The sequence below is a fragment of the Nipponia nippon genome, unplaced genomic scaffold (assembly GCF_047370975.1).
Source record: "Nipponia nippon isolate SJK-2023a ecotype South Korea unplaced genomic scaffold, ASM4737097v1 scaffold_2, whole genome shotgun sequence".
Lineage (NCBI taxonomy): Eukaryota > Metazoa > Chordata > Aves > Pelecaniformes > Threskiornithidae > Nipponia > Nipponia nippon.
The window spans coordinates 10,584,543-10,602,852 of NW_028262336.1; the positions used below are offsets into that span (position 1 = coordinate 10,584,543).

Below are 18,310 nucleotides of genomic sequence, written 5' to 3' on the forward strand. Positions count from 1 at the left end.
CTACTTACAGCCACGCCACTATATATGCAACCTTTTAAAACCTGTAAGGTTTACTCCAAGGACTTGAAAATTTAAACCCACAAATCAGCTTGCAAAACAAATCTGGTTTTGGATTAGCACCGAATCCAGAAATAGAGTTAAGTAATTCTGAGCCAAAACCTAGGGTTTACGTAAAATAGTGTGATTAGGTGCCATTGAAATCACAGGTGATATTTTGGGATGGTAGTTTGTGGAAAGAAGCTTAGGACTTTCCCTTTGAAAGGAAAATTTTGCTATAACAAAGCTCGTGTGGTACAAAGGCACTGGTGGCTTTCATGCGTTTTCCTTCCAGTTCTTTAGTAGATTTTGGAGCCTTCCTGATTTAAAAGGGATTGGATTACAAAACAGACATGCGCTTACTGCTGCCAAGCAAACCAGAGCTTTGCTGGTCCCGTTTCAGAGCTATTGGTCTTAGCAGTTTCCTTTGTCTTCTTGGAGCTGGGCACTGGAACAGAGTCTGAGGTGGGAAGGTAGGAAGGTTGATGCGCTGACACAAGTAATTCATTTTGCGGTAGCATTTTGCATCAGTTACTGAGCTTTGAACTGCTCGTTTGGTCTCAAGCTTTGCAGAAGCTAATGCTAGGAGCAGCTGGTTTTATGTAGTTTGAAAGCTTCGCTGACTTGGAAAGCAGTATCTGTTTTAATTTAAGTGACAACAATAATGCATTTAGTGATGGACGTTCGAATTTTAAAGGTGTATGACTATGTACAAATTTCTTTTGCATACCTATCAAAAATTCTAAAAGATTTTGATGATTATGATTACTGTCATGATTATTGCTTTATATGTAACATTTGAAGTTCCTAAGCTCACAAAAGGTTATTAGTCATCATTATTTAGATGCAATCTAGGTATTTTGGTACATTCAGACTGAAGAAGCTTTTCTTCTGTATGTTCTCCAGTGTACTCCTTTAGCAGCGATGATGATAGAAAATGTTCAGAGAAAAGCTCAGTGTGAACCTCCCTAGGGTAAAGCTTACAGTAATGATAACCCCTGTAAACTATGCACTGTAGCATCTACTACAAAACCATCTGCTGTTGGAAGGACATAACTTTCTAAGACCTCTGCCTTGCAGATTGAAATTTCCCTCGATCTTTTCAAAAACTTATGCTAAAATCGTTCCAAATGAAGCTAGAAGCAAAGCTTACAGGAAGGGAGCATACAGATGGGGGATGGACTAGATGACCTTCAAAGGTTCCTTCCATCCCAAAGCATTCTGTGATTCTATGATGCGAAAGCTGTATTCTGCTGTGGGAAGCAGGGAAGATAGCCACCGAAATACTGAAACAGCTGGGTGTTTTGAAACCTTAGAGCCCTCAGTGAAATAAACAGCATTGAGTAGTCTGGTTTGTGAACAGGCACACAGCACCTGGAGTCTTATTTTGGTCACGTTTTAGGACTTTGAAAACTGTGGTTGAAGTGCTCCGTGGGACTTTGAAGCTAAACGGATGGAGGTCCCAGCCTTGAGCTCACACTTAGGGTTACCTGGAAAGCCAAGCTATATATGCACGTGTAGGAAAACTCTGCATCCCGTGCAGTGCACGACTGGCTGAACTACAGAGCAAAATGCCCGTGAGAAGCATGCGTTAACCTCCTCCATCTCTGGTCTGGAGGCTGGAGGGGACTGAGGATTTCTTTATTGATAAGGTGATAGAGCCCATGCAGCCTTGGTCAGATGGGACAGGTTATCTCAGCTAGTTTCTAACTATAGCTCATTTCTTTGTACTGATAAGGAAAACATTTGATTTATATGGAATTAGAAAGGAGTTAAGAGCATGTTAGTTGTTAGTGTTCATAGGAGAGAGGATTTCTGAAGTGCTGACATATTTCCTTCAGGATTTTTTCCTCATTCATAAGGAAAAACTCTGTGTTTTAAACAAGCATAATGCTTCTTGTAGGGTAACGATAGCTGAATTCTGCTGGCATTTAATGCCTGCTCTCTGGTGTTTTCAGTATCTCTTCAGCTTTAAATACCCTGCCTCTTTCCTGATATGTACTGCCTGATGCCTTGATGTTGCTGGGTGCCAAGCCCCATCTCCCTCATCTGCCTGAGTACTTGCCAAAATCAGTGTTAAGCATGAGTGCTCCTGTTCCTGTGTGTTTGGCTAGCGTTTTTGGAGTTCAGTAGGTGTTTCTTTGACCAGCTTGTTGAAAGGAACTCAACATCTTCCAGAGTCATAACCATGTTTTGACTTGGGTCTTACCAGAAAAAAAAAGCCAACCCCAGATGTGCATTCCCGTTCAGTTACTCCTCATCTTCAAAGAGCTCAAGTTAGCAATGGTGATTCCAAAGGGCAATTGCCGTCCATTGCATCAGTGCTTATAAGATGATAAAGAATTTTTTTTCCTTTGGTGTTAAAATTGCCTGTGCTCTAATATTATTCAGGGTTTAAAACTCATTGAAGGAATACTGTGATAAAGCATAAGGAACCCTTCAGCAAGTTCTGTTAGGTTGTTTTACAAGTGTATATTACATTAAATACTGTTGGATATGTTTATCTGCAGTTAGTTTCCCTCTTGGATAATGTTGATGATTCTCTTGTAACTAATAGTCTTTTTGAAGTCCTAGTCACCCACGTGTGGATTTGTTTCACTATTTAAACAAGTGGAGATAAGAAACAATATACTGTTTATATAACCTGTATCAGATAACATATCCACAAACACACACTCTTCTGTTTTTAATCATATTTGTACGATGAAGATAATCAGTGTTTGAATTTTCTTTGAAGTGTTTGCCCTGCTTCACTATTTTGATGCCCAGCATATGAAACTAGGAATGATCGTAGCCACCAAACTGAAATGGGATCTGTCATATGCCTGAATTTTGATAACACAAGCCTTTTTTTTTTTTTTTTTTGCTTGCTTTGACCAGTCTTTCGACATCCTGAAGTGTATATTGTGTTTTCTGTGCTGTGTCAGAAGATTAATGACCAAGGGCATGCCTGTGTGAGCTGTGCGTAAGAGCACCTGTTGTAGCTCACGTGAAGAGGCTTGTTTTCAGTAGAGCAAGCTTGTTGAAAAAATGGCACCTGGGCTTCTGTTGCAGAGGTCTGCAGGCTCAAGGCTGAGTGGTGTTTGGCTCCCAGGCTGTTGTAGCTCAGCAAAAAGGATGATTAAAGTCCCATTATATCCATACAGGACTTGCCCTTTTTTCAGCTGACTTTGTCAGGCCCAGGTAGAGAAACATGAGGTCCATGTCATGTTTGCTGTATTTTCTCTTCTCTGCTCCCATGATCAGTGTTGTGAATGACTTGAAAGTTTACTGAATGTCTTACTGGAAAAGTTACTTTTTGCCAGGCAAGGAAAAGAGAGGGAGAAAAAGTAGTTAGAAGTTGAGTCCTGTCTGAGAAGTCCAACTTCCATGCAGCATAGCAGGTGGCCAGCCTGCTGGAAAGCAGGTTTGCAGAAAAGGTCCAGGGGTCCTGGTGGGCACCAAGTCAAACATCAGCCAGCAGTGTGCCCTTGCAGCAAAGGCGGCTAATGGTATCCTGGGCTGCATGAGGGAAAGTATTGCCATCAGGTCGAGGGAGAAGATCCTTCCCCTCTACTTGATGCTGGTGAGGACACATCTGGAGCAGTGTGTCCATTTCTGGGCTCCTCAGTACAAGAGGGACATGGACGTACTGGAGAGAGTGCAATGAAGGACCATGAAGATGTTGAAGGGACTGGAGTCTCTCTCACATAAGGAAGGCTGAGAGAGCTGGGACTGTTCAGCCTGGAGAAGAGAAGGCTCGGGGGGATCTCATCAATGTGTACAAACACCTGAAGGGAAGGGTGCAAAGAGGGCAGAGCCAGACTGTTTTCAGTGGTACCCAATGACAGGACAAGATGCGGTGGGCACAAACTGAAACACGGGACATGACTCTGAACATTGGGAAACACTTTTTTTACTGTGAGGATGGCCAAGCACTGGCACAGCTTGCCCAGAGAGGTGGTGGAGTCTTCCCCCTTGGAGATACGAAGAAGCCATCTGGACGTGGTCCTGGGCAACTGTCTCTAGGTGGCCCTGCTTGGACAGAGGGGTTGGACCAGATGACCTCCAGAGATCCTTTCCAACCTCAACCAATCTGTGATTCTGTGAACTCTCTTAATTTTTTCTCTGAATAGTGCTTTTAATTAAATGGAAAAATACTTTTTGGTGTTAAAAGCCACCTTAAGGCATTATCAGTATCAACAGTTGGGACATTAAGTACCTGCTGTCAAGTCTTGTCTCATTCATTCAAAGCTGGACGCTTTTTTCCTAACATGTTTTGCATTGGACCAACACCCAGCTGTCATTCATATACTGCTTTGTCCTTTTAAAAAAAAAAAAAAAGTACTCTTAATAAAAGGTGACTTCTTAATCTTAAGAACACACAGTTATTGTTTTTGTGAAATGCTGATGTTTCCTGGCTGCTACCTAAACAGATGCTCAAGAGGACCTGTGTGTGTGCCTGTATAGCTGAAATCCCGTTAGGAAGTGGTGGGAAGGGCAGAAAGAAAAATCCACCTGTTGCTACTTAAGAGCTGATAACAAGAAACTTAATAAAATACTTATTTCATTAGGCAGAGCTTTTTAGCCTCCCAAAACGTATTACGTACAAGCTAATCTCGGCTACCTGAAGATAAGATAGGAGGGGCAAAACCTCAAGTAAAGATTTGGAGTGCCAAACATAACTTACAGTTTCCGAAGTGGGCGCCAAGTAGACATAATACCTCTTGGGTCTAGACACTTCCATTCCAGAAGCTGCTATTTGACCTCCCCTGCCTGCTGCTGCTGATTGCTGCAAAGGACCACAGTGGCCAACGTGTCCTGCTGTTCTCTGGTAATGAGACCTTGCTCCTTGGGTCCAGAAAGTCTAATAGAAAGCAGCATTGCAGAACCTGCCAGGTGAGAAGCATCAGCAGTAAAAAACTCGGTGTAGAAGGAAAATACAGGACGTCTTTGTAGATGTAAAATATCATTTAAATCAGTAGACTTCGGGATATTGAGGGAGGCTCAGCTGCCCAATTTTCCATTGCTTTAGTAACTGCAAGTAGGCTGTGCTGTGAGGCAGCCAAGCAGGCTGGTGGAGATGCGTTTTGGGCAGTACCTCTGCTAGTTGGTAGTTTTTAGGTTCATAGCCTCCAGTGGATCTTGCATCTAAAGGGTGTTTGAACAGCCCTTGGTCTGTTTGACATTTGTCAGAAAAATTTTGCTCTTAAGCACTTAAAAAAAGGTGTTTGTGGCAAGAAAATATTCACTGTTTCAAATGGAAGGTAGAGGTGGAAAACATGGCTAACTTCCACACACTTCCTACAGCTTTTGTTATTTCCTTGGAAAAACATCAGCGTCCTGATTTTTAGATACTCACCTTCTATTCATTCCTCTTATATGACCCTGTTGACTTAAAAATAATAATTACTTTAAATTATGACCTGCATCATATACTTTTGGTGAAGATTTAGGTAACACCAGCACTTCCTCTGCCTTTAAGCCAAGTAGTCAGATTTTTTGTTTTGTTACCCAAATATGTGGTGCTGTTTGGTTCTTCCCCTGTGATACACAGGCAGAGAGGGGGACAAAGAAGGATGCCAGTTAGCACTGTCCTGGGGACATGGAAAGTACTGTAATTAACACCATCAACAGCAAATGCTGTCTCAATTTAGCAGTGTCCTGCTGGGATCTTTCTCTGAGTCTAGTACCTCCTGATGCCGCTGCTTTTCTCCCGTGTCTGAACCTACATGGAGAGGTTTAATCTGGCTCAAAGTAGAGTTTCTTCAGGACTGGATCAGAGGGGTGAATGAGTTAAACCTCAGCCTGCTCAAACCTGTATGTAAAGACATGGAAGGAAAGTTAGCTGGGTTAACCTGCTGTATATGTGTAATTCATAGCTAGTTCAAGTAGAGCTTCTCCCGGCATGCATGGGATGAGATCCTGCCTCTGAATTAGTGTTGTTACTAACAGCACTGGCTCAGTTCTAGAAGGCAACATCTGAAAATCACGCAGGGGAGCTGGCTGAACTCTTAATTAGCTACAGAAAGGTGCATCAGAAATACAGCAAGGCAGGGCATGATGTCCGGTGACTTCTTGCAGTGTTATTCCCTGCAGTTGCTTTGGTGCCGTCCTGCAGTTAATGAGATATGAGGGCCTTGACATTGACCCTGTGTTGTGTTAAGGCGTAGAGCAATTTGTTACCTATTTGTAGATCTGGCTTTCATTTTCTTTTTCCTAGAATGAGCTGGAAACTATGTAATGGGCTCTCAGAAAATGATGGTTGATGGTAAGCACTGTCATATAGTTAAGCGATCATTTTCCTCTTCATCCCACCATTTTACAAATACACCTAATAGCAACAGAGAGAGGAATTTCCAAATTTGTTGAGGTGGGGTTTTTTGTTTGTTTATTTCTTAAATGTATAGGTTTGCAAAGCTGTTTTGCGGAGATCACTGCATCACTCCTTAAATGTCCTAGATTTGTTGCTACAGAAGTGGGAGGAGAAAATTTTACAGCAAGACCTCCTGTATTCTTGTAAGGACTATTTCTCTGTATTTAAAGTAAAATCTATGTCTTTCTGGTTCTGTGTTAATAAATTCCTAGAAAACTGTATGATTTTAGTTTAGGCAGAATTTATGGCAAGACATGATTGGGGGGGGGGGGCAGTGTCCATCTGGAGGAATGCCTTTCAGATGAAAGAGTTCTTCTAAAATCAGAGGCCAGTCTTTCTCTTTGTCAGGCCATTCATCAGTTACCTGCTCCAAACGCTATAAATGTAAATCCTTTCCAGAAACAGTTCCATTCACACTCGTGAGGCTGTTTCTCAAGTCTTTGGTAGCGTATAGTTGTTACCTTAGCAACTTGCAGGGGTTAAATGGGCATCTAGGAGAGAACAACACTACAGTTCCCACAGGATCGTTTCGTTTTCCCCTAATGACAGGGAATATCTCCTTGCAGGAGGAGCAGTTTCTGTTTTTCCATGTGATGCAAAATACCATTACAGAATTTCAAATTACGAAATGACACTTGACTGGAATTTGAAAGGGTACTAACCAGCTTACTAATTGAATACAGATTTGTGAGTCTCTTGTACTTTTGCACCCATGGGAGAGCAGAACCAAAAAGGGCTGGTTTTTCTAGCTCTAGCAGAAATGAAATTGGGATTCAACTTGCAAAGCTGAAGTTGCGTTGTCCCCTCCTGGAGATCAGGATGAGGATGAGTGTAGAGAGGGCCAAGGGAAAAATTTGTTCCAACGTTGAATTTACTTCTGTTTATAGTTTGATTTCATAAATCATCGGTCCTATTTCCATAAAATTGAACTTAGCCGATCTCTTCAAAAAAATTTTTCTTTCATTTGTAGAGCTCGCACTTACTCAGCACCATCTAGTGGTCTGACTGCTATTGTCATTTAGAAACCAGCTGGTCTTCGTAAACCATACAGCAAATTAGAGCATGCAGTCCTTGTAGTGTAAATGATGTACCTAAAGTATATTTGTGACTAATTACATTACAAAATCAGATTAGCAGTTGTTCAGTTGAAAAGGAGCAGTGTGAAGGAAGGAAAGTTTAAGATATGTGTGGGTAGTGGTGCCTGTTATCTCCTGCATTCCTTTAGTCTGTGGAGCTCCAGCCTGCTTGCCTGCTTCTCTGCCTTACCACGCAATGCTGTCTAGGTTGTAAGCTTCTCTAAGGCAGGATTTTGGAATACTATTTCTTTGTGCAGTACCACACAGCACGGATCACAGCCTGATTGTCGCTGTGATACAAATGATAAATACAAGCTGGTGCTAACAGTAAGCGCTGAAGTCCTCACCTGAGGAAAATGCTCTGGAGTCTTTCTAGTTTAAATTGTAGGCAAGGAATCCAGTGTTTGGCTCTTTGAAGATACATGATTTTGTTTACAGAAAAAAAAAAAAATCCCTTGGGAAAACCTCCCTATAGAGCGCACATGTGCAGAAAGCAAGAGGATTGTCAGGTCATCCCAGTGGCTGCCTTGGGACTCGGGAGAAGATAAGGGGTCTGCGGCTCTGGTCTTTTGGTGGGGGTGCGTGGGAACAGGTTTGCTTTTTCCAGCTCTAGCAAGGAGGGCTGAATCTCTGGAAAAATGAATGTCTCTAGAAGCCTGAGTGTTCCTGTGGCCCTGGTTACATTGCCAGAAATAAGGTTTCTTTGGCAGCAAGCCTTTGATTTTGTAGCTCCAGTTGCAAATGAAGGGAAAGCAAAGGAGGAGATCCTGAGTCTCTGGGCAGAAGACCCTGGCAAAAAGCGCAGACGTGTGGGTGAGAGCAGGCAGCCAGTGCACTTGCTCAGTGACACCGGGCAAGCACCAGAGGCAAAACCGCCCTCCAGTGTAAGGAGCAGCCAGCATCGCTGAGAGCAGGGGGAACGACGGAAAATAGGAGCAAAGTAAAATTGCATTATAGCAAATGGACCAAGTTGTAACATCTTCCTCTTTAAACTTCCTTGTGTTTTAACATTTCATCAGTTCAGGGTCTGTTGTTTTTGTTCAATTCATGCGTTTTGGACAATGAAAATAAGTGGGTCAGTTTTATTCTGTAAATTTGTATGCACTAGCACAGTAACATTGTGCTGAGGTTTCAAAAAAAGCTATTCTTAAATAATTCATAGAAGCATTTCACTTCATTTTTCCAAAATCTAAATGTGCAGACTAGTTTGTTTCCCAGGTTTAAGGGAACCCAGCACTTAAAGAACACTCTTTCTTTTCAAAGTTTTTATGTATTGCAGCAGTCAGAATATCGCTTGTCTGCTGGCCTCCTCACAATACTGCACTGCAGCATAACCTCTCCAGGCAGAAGTGGCTGGTTTTTCAGATGAAAAAAATAAAGGTTTAGGGATTTTGCTTTTCAAGTTCTAAGTTTAGAACAATAGCTGTGGATACTGATTGTAGTGTATGTGTTCATCCAGTTGAGCGAGTGCAATCCTGTTTGAACATCCACTTGGCTCTCACTGACTGCAGCAGAAAACATGGGTCCGAAAAGGTCAGAATGTTTAAGTAAACGAATTTAGTGCCAGGAATCCTGTTTTGTTAGAGGTTTGGGGATAAATCCTACATGCTGGAAAATACCCATTTACAAAGGATGTGGTTCTGTTTTGTAATAGCTGTGAACCAAACATTAGCTAGCATATGGAAATTCAAGAAAAAACTTAAAATTTTTTCCTGTCTTTCTGTTCTTCCTCTAGCTCTGGGATTGTACACGGTAAATGCAGTATATGGAGATACTATTACTATGCCTTGTCGTCTAGAAGTACCAGATGGTCTTATGTTTGGAAAATGGAAATATGTAAGTATAGCTTACCTTTACATTCATTAGAGCTGGTATAAGAAGATGTGTATTTTTTGTGTGTGAGATTACAAGACTCTAATTGATAGGATTTCTGCCTTGGATACAAAGACGTTCATTCCTGTGTTTGTAAGACTGCAAGATTCCAATCTGCATAATTTCTGCCAAGCATTGATTAGAGGTTTGAGGAATTAATTTCATTGTTCAAGAGAAATAATTATTCGGGAGTTCTCTGCCAACCTGTATTAGAGATCTGGCAGGTTACCCAGTGGTGTCTCACTCACTTGACAGAGCCGTCGTTGTACGTTGGAATACTTCTGAAGCGGGCTGCCTGAAGCAGGGCGTGCTTCATCCCTGGGAAGGCACCGTCCCCAGCTCTGGTTAATCTGACAGTCACAGTACTGTTTCATGCTTCGGTGTGTTTAATGCACAGCAAAGAAGAGGGCAGATCTGACCTTAGCAGACCTGCTGGTGGTTTCACTCTGTCATTTCTGGCATGTGGAGAACGGGCAAAACTGCCAATGCTCTCCTAGTTGTCTCGGTCAGCCTGCAGTAGGAACACCGCAGGATGCAGTTCTATATACGATCAGTATCCAGGGCCAAAAGGAGAATAAGCTTGTCAAAGGCAAATGAAACCTGGAAGAGTACGTGGAACAAACCCCCAGGATACCAAACCCGTTTTGCTTTTCAGACTGACATCGGGACAAGTGGTTTTCCTGCTAATGTAAAGTTCATCTAAATCTCCTCTCGTGCTCAAACCAAAATGTTGCCAGCAATAACAGGTGATGTTTACTCTGATGGTGGATTTAAAATTACATAGTTCTCTCTGTTTTTAAATGGCATCCACCTGCCTATTTTACAGCAGGCTGGTCTGCCACTGGGGGTGTTTCATAATTCGCCCGGCTCCTTACCTTGGACCTGGAAGTTTGCAGCTTTTGCAGCCCTCATCCGCTCAAGAGTTCCTACTCCACAAACGTGTTTTGGGAAGTGAAGTCAGAAGTCTGTGGAGGACGTTTCCCTAAAAGGGACAGTGAAACTGTTTCATATAAGCATTCGGAAGATATGCAGGGCCTACATTTTGCAATGTGCTTTGTAGTCTGCTGATGCCTCTTGGGAAGAAGTCCATCTGTATGAAGGTGCAAGGCTATTTTGAGAAAAAGAAATGCATTATCTCTTTGAGTGCATTTGGATTGCTCATCTCGGAGAAGTACCAAGCAGCAAATGGAGACATTATAGCTTCTCCTAAGTGGAAAGGGACATGAAACCTAATGTGCAGAAAAGCCTGTCCAGTTGCTGTTGTAGGAAATTGTTCACACAGCCCACACAACCAAGTGAAAGTGATACCCATTCTCCCAGGGCAGCTCCCAGCATGGCAACGCTTGTTTTTAGCAGGGGCAGGGTTTGGTTTAGGTTTTTTTGGTTGAGTGATTATTTCATTGGAAGAAGGAGGAACTCTGTTTTCTGCTCTGCTGCCTGGGGAGTAGCAATTTGGGTTGCTGGTGGGAGCCCAGGGGCACTGGGAGACTTGCATCATGGCATGAGCAGGCGTTGCTTCCTTCAGTGTCTGCCTGTGCGTGCTCGTGCGCTGGGTACATTTATGGAGTTAAGAGCTCGTTTGCACTTGACAGCCAACTTTGCATGTATCCAGTCAAGGCAAAGCTTTCTTTCCTGTGTAGTAATCTGAAAGTTTAAAGTGGGAGAAGGAGAAGACTCTAAGGGAATTTAAACTTCACGTTAGCTGTTGCCTCCTGCTCCCTGCCCAGCTCTGACACCACTCATCTCTTGTCACGGCATCGTCATGCTTTTGTGGGCTCTGCAGTCAAGCTGAGGTATTGTGCTGGGAACACTACTTGCATCAGTGCCGCAAGGTGCAAGGGATAAAAGGGAATGAAAACCTCTTCCAGCCCGCAGCACAATACTGAACGTAAAGATGGAGTCAGCCTTTCACCTCACTATTTAAAGGCAGGCAGTGTCTGTCCCTGCTCGGCGGCCGGGGGTGGGGAGGATGAAATCCTGCAGAACTCAGCCTGTAACTTTGTCTCTCATAAAAATAAATTTTTGGTATGTTAGGTTTGTACCAGGCAGTCAACTTTATATTCCTTCTTAGGATGGCAACTGCATACTTATTAATATAAGGAGGATGTCTAGAAAATGATATTTTGCAGATTAGACTGAGATGCATAAATAACAATATTTGATTGTATGTATATTCCCATGCCACAAGCTCTTGGGTCCTTTAAAAACAAAGAAAAAAAAAAAGGTAAAAACTAATTTAGAATAAAATAGGCAGTTATGCCTGATTAAATCCTGCATTTGGAACGAAGTCTGAATATCCCAGACAAACAATATGAATATGTAAAACAATCATGCAAAAAAAGGAAACTGAAGCTTTTGAGCCTAGCTGACGAATGCTTCTATTTCAAATACTTGTTCATACACACAGAGGCAGGTGGTGCCAGAACCACCAGTGTTCATCAGAGAAAGCCCTACACTATGCTGAGATAGAGCCAAGGGATTGAAATTATTTCTACTGATGATATTCTCAATGTGTACCACGGCAGTCTTAAACTACCTCTCGTACTACACTGAATTTCTTGTTCGTACAGGAGAAATTAATCAGGAAAAAGCCATCTGGTGTAGTTTTCAGGTTTTTTTTACATTATGGGTTTGTACCAATTGCAGATCTTCAGGAGCTTCTGAATGAGTGTTTATGCAAAATAGAGGTGTTTATCCTTTTATTATAGGAAATGCCAAATGGATCTCCAGTATTTATTGCCTTCAGATCATCAACCAAAAAAAATGTACAGTATGATGATGTACCAGACTACAAAGACAGGTTGAGTCTCTCAGAAAACTATACATTATCCATCAAGAATGCAAGAATCAGTGATGAAAAGAGATTTGTATGTATGCTAGTTACAGAAGATGACGTTTCCGAAGAGCCAACGATAGTCAAAGTCTTCAGTAAGTAAATCTAGTTGCTACTACCGTTAACATTCATCAGCATCTGAATCGTAAATTACGGAAACTTTTGTTTAAGGGAAAGATTAACGCCAAGAAAGTAAGTTTGGCTGAGTAAATTACTAAGACTAGCAAATTTCTGCAGCTTTCAAAAATGTAATCTACTGGTGGCATTTACGTAACATGACTGCCTGCACTTGCAGTTTATTCATGATAAGTGCTGGCTCAAAGAGAATTTTAGGCTTTGATAATGACTCACTTATGTGATGTCATTTGGCCTTGGAAATGAAAAATGTAAAATTAGCACTGATTATTTTCCATTTGTTCTCCGGGTGAATTTTTCTGCAGGAGGGAAGCATTAACTGTGTGCGGTCTGTGGGATGAGATCAGCGGAGAGGTTTAAACCAGCTCCGAGCAGCTCGTATGCAGTGGTATAAACTGCGAGTGAGCGACCGAGAGGCTGGAAAACAAGCTGCTAGCCCCAAATGCTTATTTTGTCCCCTACTGAACTTTCAGGAGGAAGACCAGTCTGCAGTTCTCTCTCTGAGCACAGCAAAGTTTATTAGCATTTGATAGCTACAAACCGATCACAAGGCTGATCCGCGGGGCGAACCCCAGTGCTCTGAGGCGCAGTCCTGCTCTGAGCTTGCACAAGAGCGTGGACAAACCTGACCTCTTCCTAGTGCTGATTCAGAGCGGACATGTAATCCCTCAAACCCTGACTCAGCTTGTGGAGGCGTCTGTTACTCCTTTTAGGGGTGCAGGTCTCCTGAGGTTAGTGTTTGTAAACGCTGCCCTGTGACTGCAGTGGGTACCTTCCTCAGCTTCATGGTTTTATATGGCTTTTTTTTTTTTTTTTTTACACAGTCAAATTAAGTCTCTGTGGTGGGGAACGTGTTGCTCACAGGGATGGGCAGTTTCAAACAGATCATGCTTCTGCTTGAAAAACAGCAATTCCTGTTTTGGAAGGGCACCCTTACTCTTCTCTCAGGGAGAAGGTGCCAGGGAGCCATCAGTGGTGTCCGGGCAGAAGTTTGTCAGTGGCATAAATGAGTTTGAAGCTAGATTAGGAGTCAGCAGTAATTCCTTTCCCTCGTTTCACTTTCAATTTGACTGCAAGAACAATCGAATTAATGACAACAGGGAGGAGCGTGCTCAGAGCACGCATAGTAAGCACAGCGCTTCAAAGGCAATGATAAAGAATTATCATGTTTACTTATCGCACAGCAGTAAATATGTAGATGAGACAGTGCTATATGTGAAACAAAATGCTAACTGCTTGAATTACTGTGTACTGTACTAAATATTAACACAATGCTAACTCAGCCATGGAGCACAGCTTGTATGTTTTATTGTATGCATTAATACTAATAGAGAAAGCTTCTGTTTACTAAGGAAGATAAGAATAGAGGATGCCACGCATGTCGTATGGCCGACTTAGCAGTGCAACAAAAAATTACCTTTGCAGTTCTTCATTTTGAATTCACAACTTTATGTAGGGTTCTCTTGACATTTCTTTGCATGTAACTTCCTTGAGTCTGGTTTTGGGGGTTTCATTTTTTGTTATTGCTTGCTTGCTTGTTCTAATTATGAAAGAGTTAGGAGTAGCCTGCAAGCTTCATTTATTTAACCAGTGGAGTTTCTAACTCGTTGAATCACAGATACAGAGCTAGGCTGCAGAAGTGCGAACCTTCATAAACCAAAAGTCTCGTGTACCTGAAACCCAGCTGTATCCCAGAAGTCGTGACTGAAGCTGGGTTTCACTGGAGCTTGTCACGTCCTCAGCTGTGCTACCTGATTAACTCAGAACTAACGAGCTGAAATGGCTCATTGCACAGGTACCACCTGCTAGTCTCGCTTGCTGGACTACTCAAACAAGCTCTACCAGCTTTCCAGATGGATCCTGTCAGCATCTTTTTTCTGGAATTAAATGGCCAGTTTCCAAAGCAGAGCAGCCCAGCGGACCTGAGCTGCTACACTGATGCTCAGCTTTTGCAGGCAGTGAGCCCTTTTTTCCCCCTATCATAGGGCCCATACAGAGTTGCAAAGTGCTCTGGCAAGCTGTTAAGCCGAGAGATAAGCTGTGTGCTGAAGTTGCAAACCCACCAAAGTGAGCCATGCTCTTGCCAAGTTTAAAATTTCTTCTCGCTTCAGACGCTGAGCTAGTAAATGCCAAATAAGTCTTTTATAGTGAATTACCTTGGTGCACATGCTGCGGCTGTGGGGATCTGGCAGCAGGCGTTTCCTTTCAGAAGCTGCTCGGAGAGAGCAGGTGGCGGCCTCTCAACTGGAGCATCTGCTCCATCGCCAGAGCACTTGAAATAGGGAGAGCCGTCCAGGGGCCTTCCCCTTCCCTCGGTAGGAGCATTGCTGGGGGGTGCCCGGAGCACAGAGCAGGTCTTCCTGAACTGCTCCTGGGAGAGATGAGAGGAAGCAAAGCCGAGGTAGGGGAAGGTGGTGTGGTGACTGTGACAGGCAGCCGCCTATGCCTGTTCATGGGACCCGAAAATCTGAACCAGAAGGCCTGTTAATGGTCTTGTAAAACCTAATTTGCTTGAACTGACATAAAAAAGCTTTGTCCTTGACAGGTTCTTACAGAAAATAGGTTAACCTTTTTCCTTTGAAACTAACAAAAGAGAAAAAACCATGCACATATTTAAAAAAAAAAATCTTTGTTAGCCCTTTGAAGAAATTGTGATGGTCTTGGTGTATAGCTTTGATTGTTTTGTTTGGTTTTTGTTTTTTTGCCACAAGCAAAGTTGTTTGAAAATGTCAAATGAATAGCTTCTTTTATTGCCTTTCATTTCCCTTTTGTGCTGTTGTTCCATCCTGGCATAGTCTTCCAAGCGCAGAATATCTGTGCGTTTGTGCACACAAGCACGTGCGCACATGTGCGTGCAGACACACACAGAGCAAATGGATTACTGCGGAAACATCTAGGCTTGCTATCTTTGCGACAGCAGGAGCAGTACACCTGCACATTAGTAACTTCATCAGTGTGCTGAGATTTTGGCAAGATGGTGTGAAGTTCACCTTGGGCTGGGATTACCAACATACATACATTATTTCCTAGGGAGCTTGATTTGGGGAAAAGGTTCTGTAAGCTGGCATGGTTAAGGATGTTTCAGTCTGTAAAAGTAGGCTTATTTAAGCAGTATAGCTAGGGTGCAGAGACTTTCTTCGACTGTATAGACACGGATTTATTTTTTTTCCCCTCACGCTTCCCCTCTTCTTTTAAAATTGTGGGGAAAACTGTCTCTTTTGGAGATAAAAATTTGCATTCCGGGCTTCAGGCCAAACTATTTTAACAGACAAGTTATATAGTCTCTAGAAAGTAGTTTTTTATGATGGAAATGCTGATAGATCCTCCACTTTGGCAAGCTAAGAGGTCCATCTACCATAATAAAAGTAAATAAGAAGACATACTGGCACTGAAGAAAAAGGTTATTTTTTTAAGAGAGTCATAACTAACTCAGAATCAGTGAAAGTAATTACAGTTATCTCTATCATCTAAATTTCTTAAATGTAACAATCCCAGTTAGGAGAAATAAACATTAGAAGAATGATTAGGTTGAATTTGTTCCTTTATAACATGACAGCTCAGCTACAGTAATATCCACAGTAAAGCTGCTTTTCTCTTGCTACAGCTTCTGTACCACTGGTTCGTTCTCCAGCATGCGCATGTTATAAATCAGACAGATCAGATCAGGTTCTCTCCCCCCAGGTGCTGAACTAGGCTGCCTGGCTAAAATATATATTGTCAGAATGCATGGAATTCATTATGGAAAGTATGACACGTTTTAAGGTGATGGTTTTTCCTTTTCAATCTATTTGCTAATATTGAGGTAGAAGTACCTCACTTTTTCTTGTTTTAATGGCAAAGCGTAGGTAAGACTATACCAGGGCAGATTGTTCTATTTAGTCTCAAAGTCCATGTATCTTCTAGTAACTGTTTTTCAAACAGCTGTTTGTGCTCCCTTCACTAGTACTTTCATCCTATTTATGTTTTAGAACAACCCTCTCAACCAGAAATCCTACATCAAGCAGACTTCTTAGAAACAGAGAAGCTACAAATGGTAAGAGCAGCATTCTCCCTTGCAGTTATGGGCCTGCCGGCTGCCTGAAGTCCCTTTACAGTCAGGACGGGAGAGAGGTGATGGGCTAAGGCTCAGAGAGTGCGTGTGTGCATGTATTTTGTGCGTGCACAGCTGCCTGCGAGAGATCGTTGTCTATAGCCAGGCTGAGCACAGAGTAGTTCCCTCACCACTACTGTATTAGCCCTGCCTGATTCTGCACGCGGCGGCCATCCTGATCTTAGACCCACCACCGAACCCTCTTCCAAATTGTACCTAAGCCTAATCCTGGTGGGATTTGTCCCATTTAAGAAAAATGGTGGGGGTTAAGCATTTGAACTTTCTAGAAATTTTTACTTAAAGCAGCATAAGCAAAAATAGAATTGTATTAAAACATAGCGGAGAAAAACAGTGAATAATTCCTGTTTTGCAGCTCGGGAAGTGTGTTGCACGAGATAGTTATCCCGAAGGCAATGTTACGTGGTACAAAAACGGGAGAGTTTTGCAGCCCATGGAAGAAGGTACGTTTCAATAATGGCCAGTGTCCCTGAATCCACAGAGAGGTGCGTGTATGAAGAACTGTGCTTATAAGAGTTGCTCTGCTTTAGTCTAACGTATTGTTCCTTTGAGGAAGACTACACATACGGAAAGATGAAACTGGAAAGAAACTTCTAGACCTTTCAGAGCACCCGAGCTACGCCATGTAATCTCTCTTTCAGTTCCAACTTTAAAACCACATCATGGGGCACAGGGTTGCCTTTGTTAATGCTACTGCAAAGTTATACTTGAGCCTATGTAGCTAGTAGAAACCTGTATCTAATATCCAACTTCTTGTAAGGTATTAACTGTCTCAATTTCACACCTGTCCAATATTGTGTTTTAGACCATGTAGAACATCGTCTCCTCATACAGGTATTTACTCTCCAGGATATTTAGGAAAAACATTTTTTTCCCCCCTCCCTCTCAACTTTGATTTTGACAGGTTGATCAGACCACAATATTTTACCTTTCATAACATAGAGAATGCTTACAAAATTAAGTTATAAATGTGATCCTAAAAATGTTTTTTGCCAGCGTTTTTCAGGCCTTCTTTCTGGCTTACAAAGTAAGCTGAGATTTATAGTAAAAAAGCCCAACCAATTTGCAATTAGTTTTTGTTTTGATTTGATTTAAAGTGTACAGTATGTTAGGAGTATGTTGTTGATAAAACGTTCCTGGTATACGTCAGTGGCAATACGGGAGGAAAATTATTTGTACAGTCTGTTGGGTAATTTGTCATGTTGCTTGCATGTTTGCAGCCTGATAACAAATACAGAGGAGGCAACAAAATGTAGGAAAAAGGTTGCAAATTCTGTGTGTGTGATGCTGAAACAGTCTTTCCTTTTCAGTTGTGGTCATAAATTTGCAAAAGGCTGTGAACAAATCAACAGGCCTCTACACCATGACATCATCTCTTCAGTACAAGCCAACAAAGGAAGACGCAAATGCCAAGTTTTCTTGCATTGTGACATATTATGGACCATCTGGCCAGAAAACAATACAGTCTGAACCAGTTGTCTTCGATGTTCACTGTAAGTTATTAAAAAGCATCTATTGCTGTACAAAGTCTACCTTGTGGGAAAAAGCAAAATCAGAGACAGTTTACAAAATTACAGAGACATTGCTGCTTGGCTGGCGAGAGGGTTTCTTCAAAGCTGATTTGCAGCAAGAAGGTCTGAGTACGTTGTGTAATTTTTATTTATCTTCAGATTTACCTGAGAATTCTTTCTTTCTAACAATAGAATACTGAATATCAAGATTGCATTGACAAGAGACAAGTGGTAACCACAAGAAGTTACAGTGAACTGGACTTTTCAGAACTTTTACAGAAGTTAGAGTGGTTGATTAGAGTGACTGTCTGTGCCCCTGAAATATGCAATAAATACACAATATAGTTTTTAGTATACCTAAATGTTTTTTCATTTTTGCAGAGT

General features: G+C 42.1%; 1 protein-coding gene across 2 annotated transcripts in view; it reads left to right on the forward strand.

Annotated features, from left to right (window-relative positions):
• Positions 1-18,310, forward strand: part of ALCAM (activated leukocyte cell adhesion molecule) — a 121,921-nt gene that overhangs the window by 76,450 nt on the left and 27,161 nt on the right. For both annotated transcript variants that reach the window (XM_087758300.1, XM_087758301.1), the window contains exons 2-6: positions 9,203-9,303; positions 12,048-12,267; positions 16,276-16,340; positions 16,771-16,858; positions 17,726-17,908. In XM_087758300.1, the coding sequence (XP_087614426.1) occupies positions 9,203-9,303; positions 12,048-12,267; positions 16,276-16,340; positions 16,771-16,858; positions 17,726-17,908 (657 nt within the window). The remainder of the gene's footprint in view (positions 1-9,202; positions 9,304-12,047; positions 12,268-16,275; positions 16,341-16,770; positions 16,859-17,725; positions 17,909-18,310) is intronic.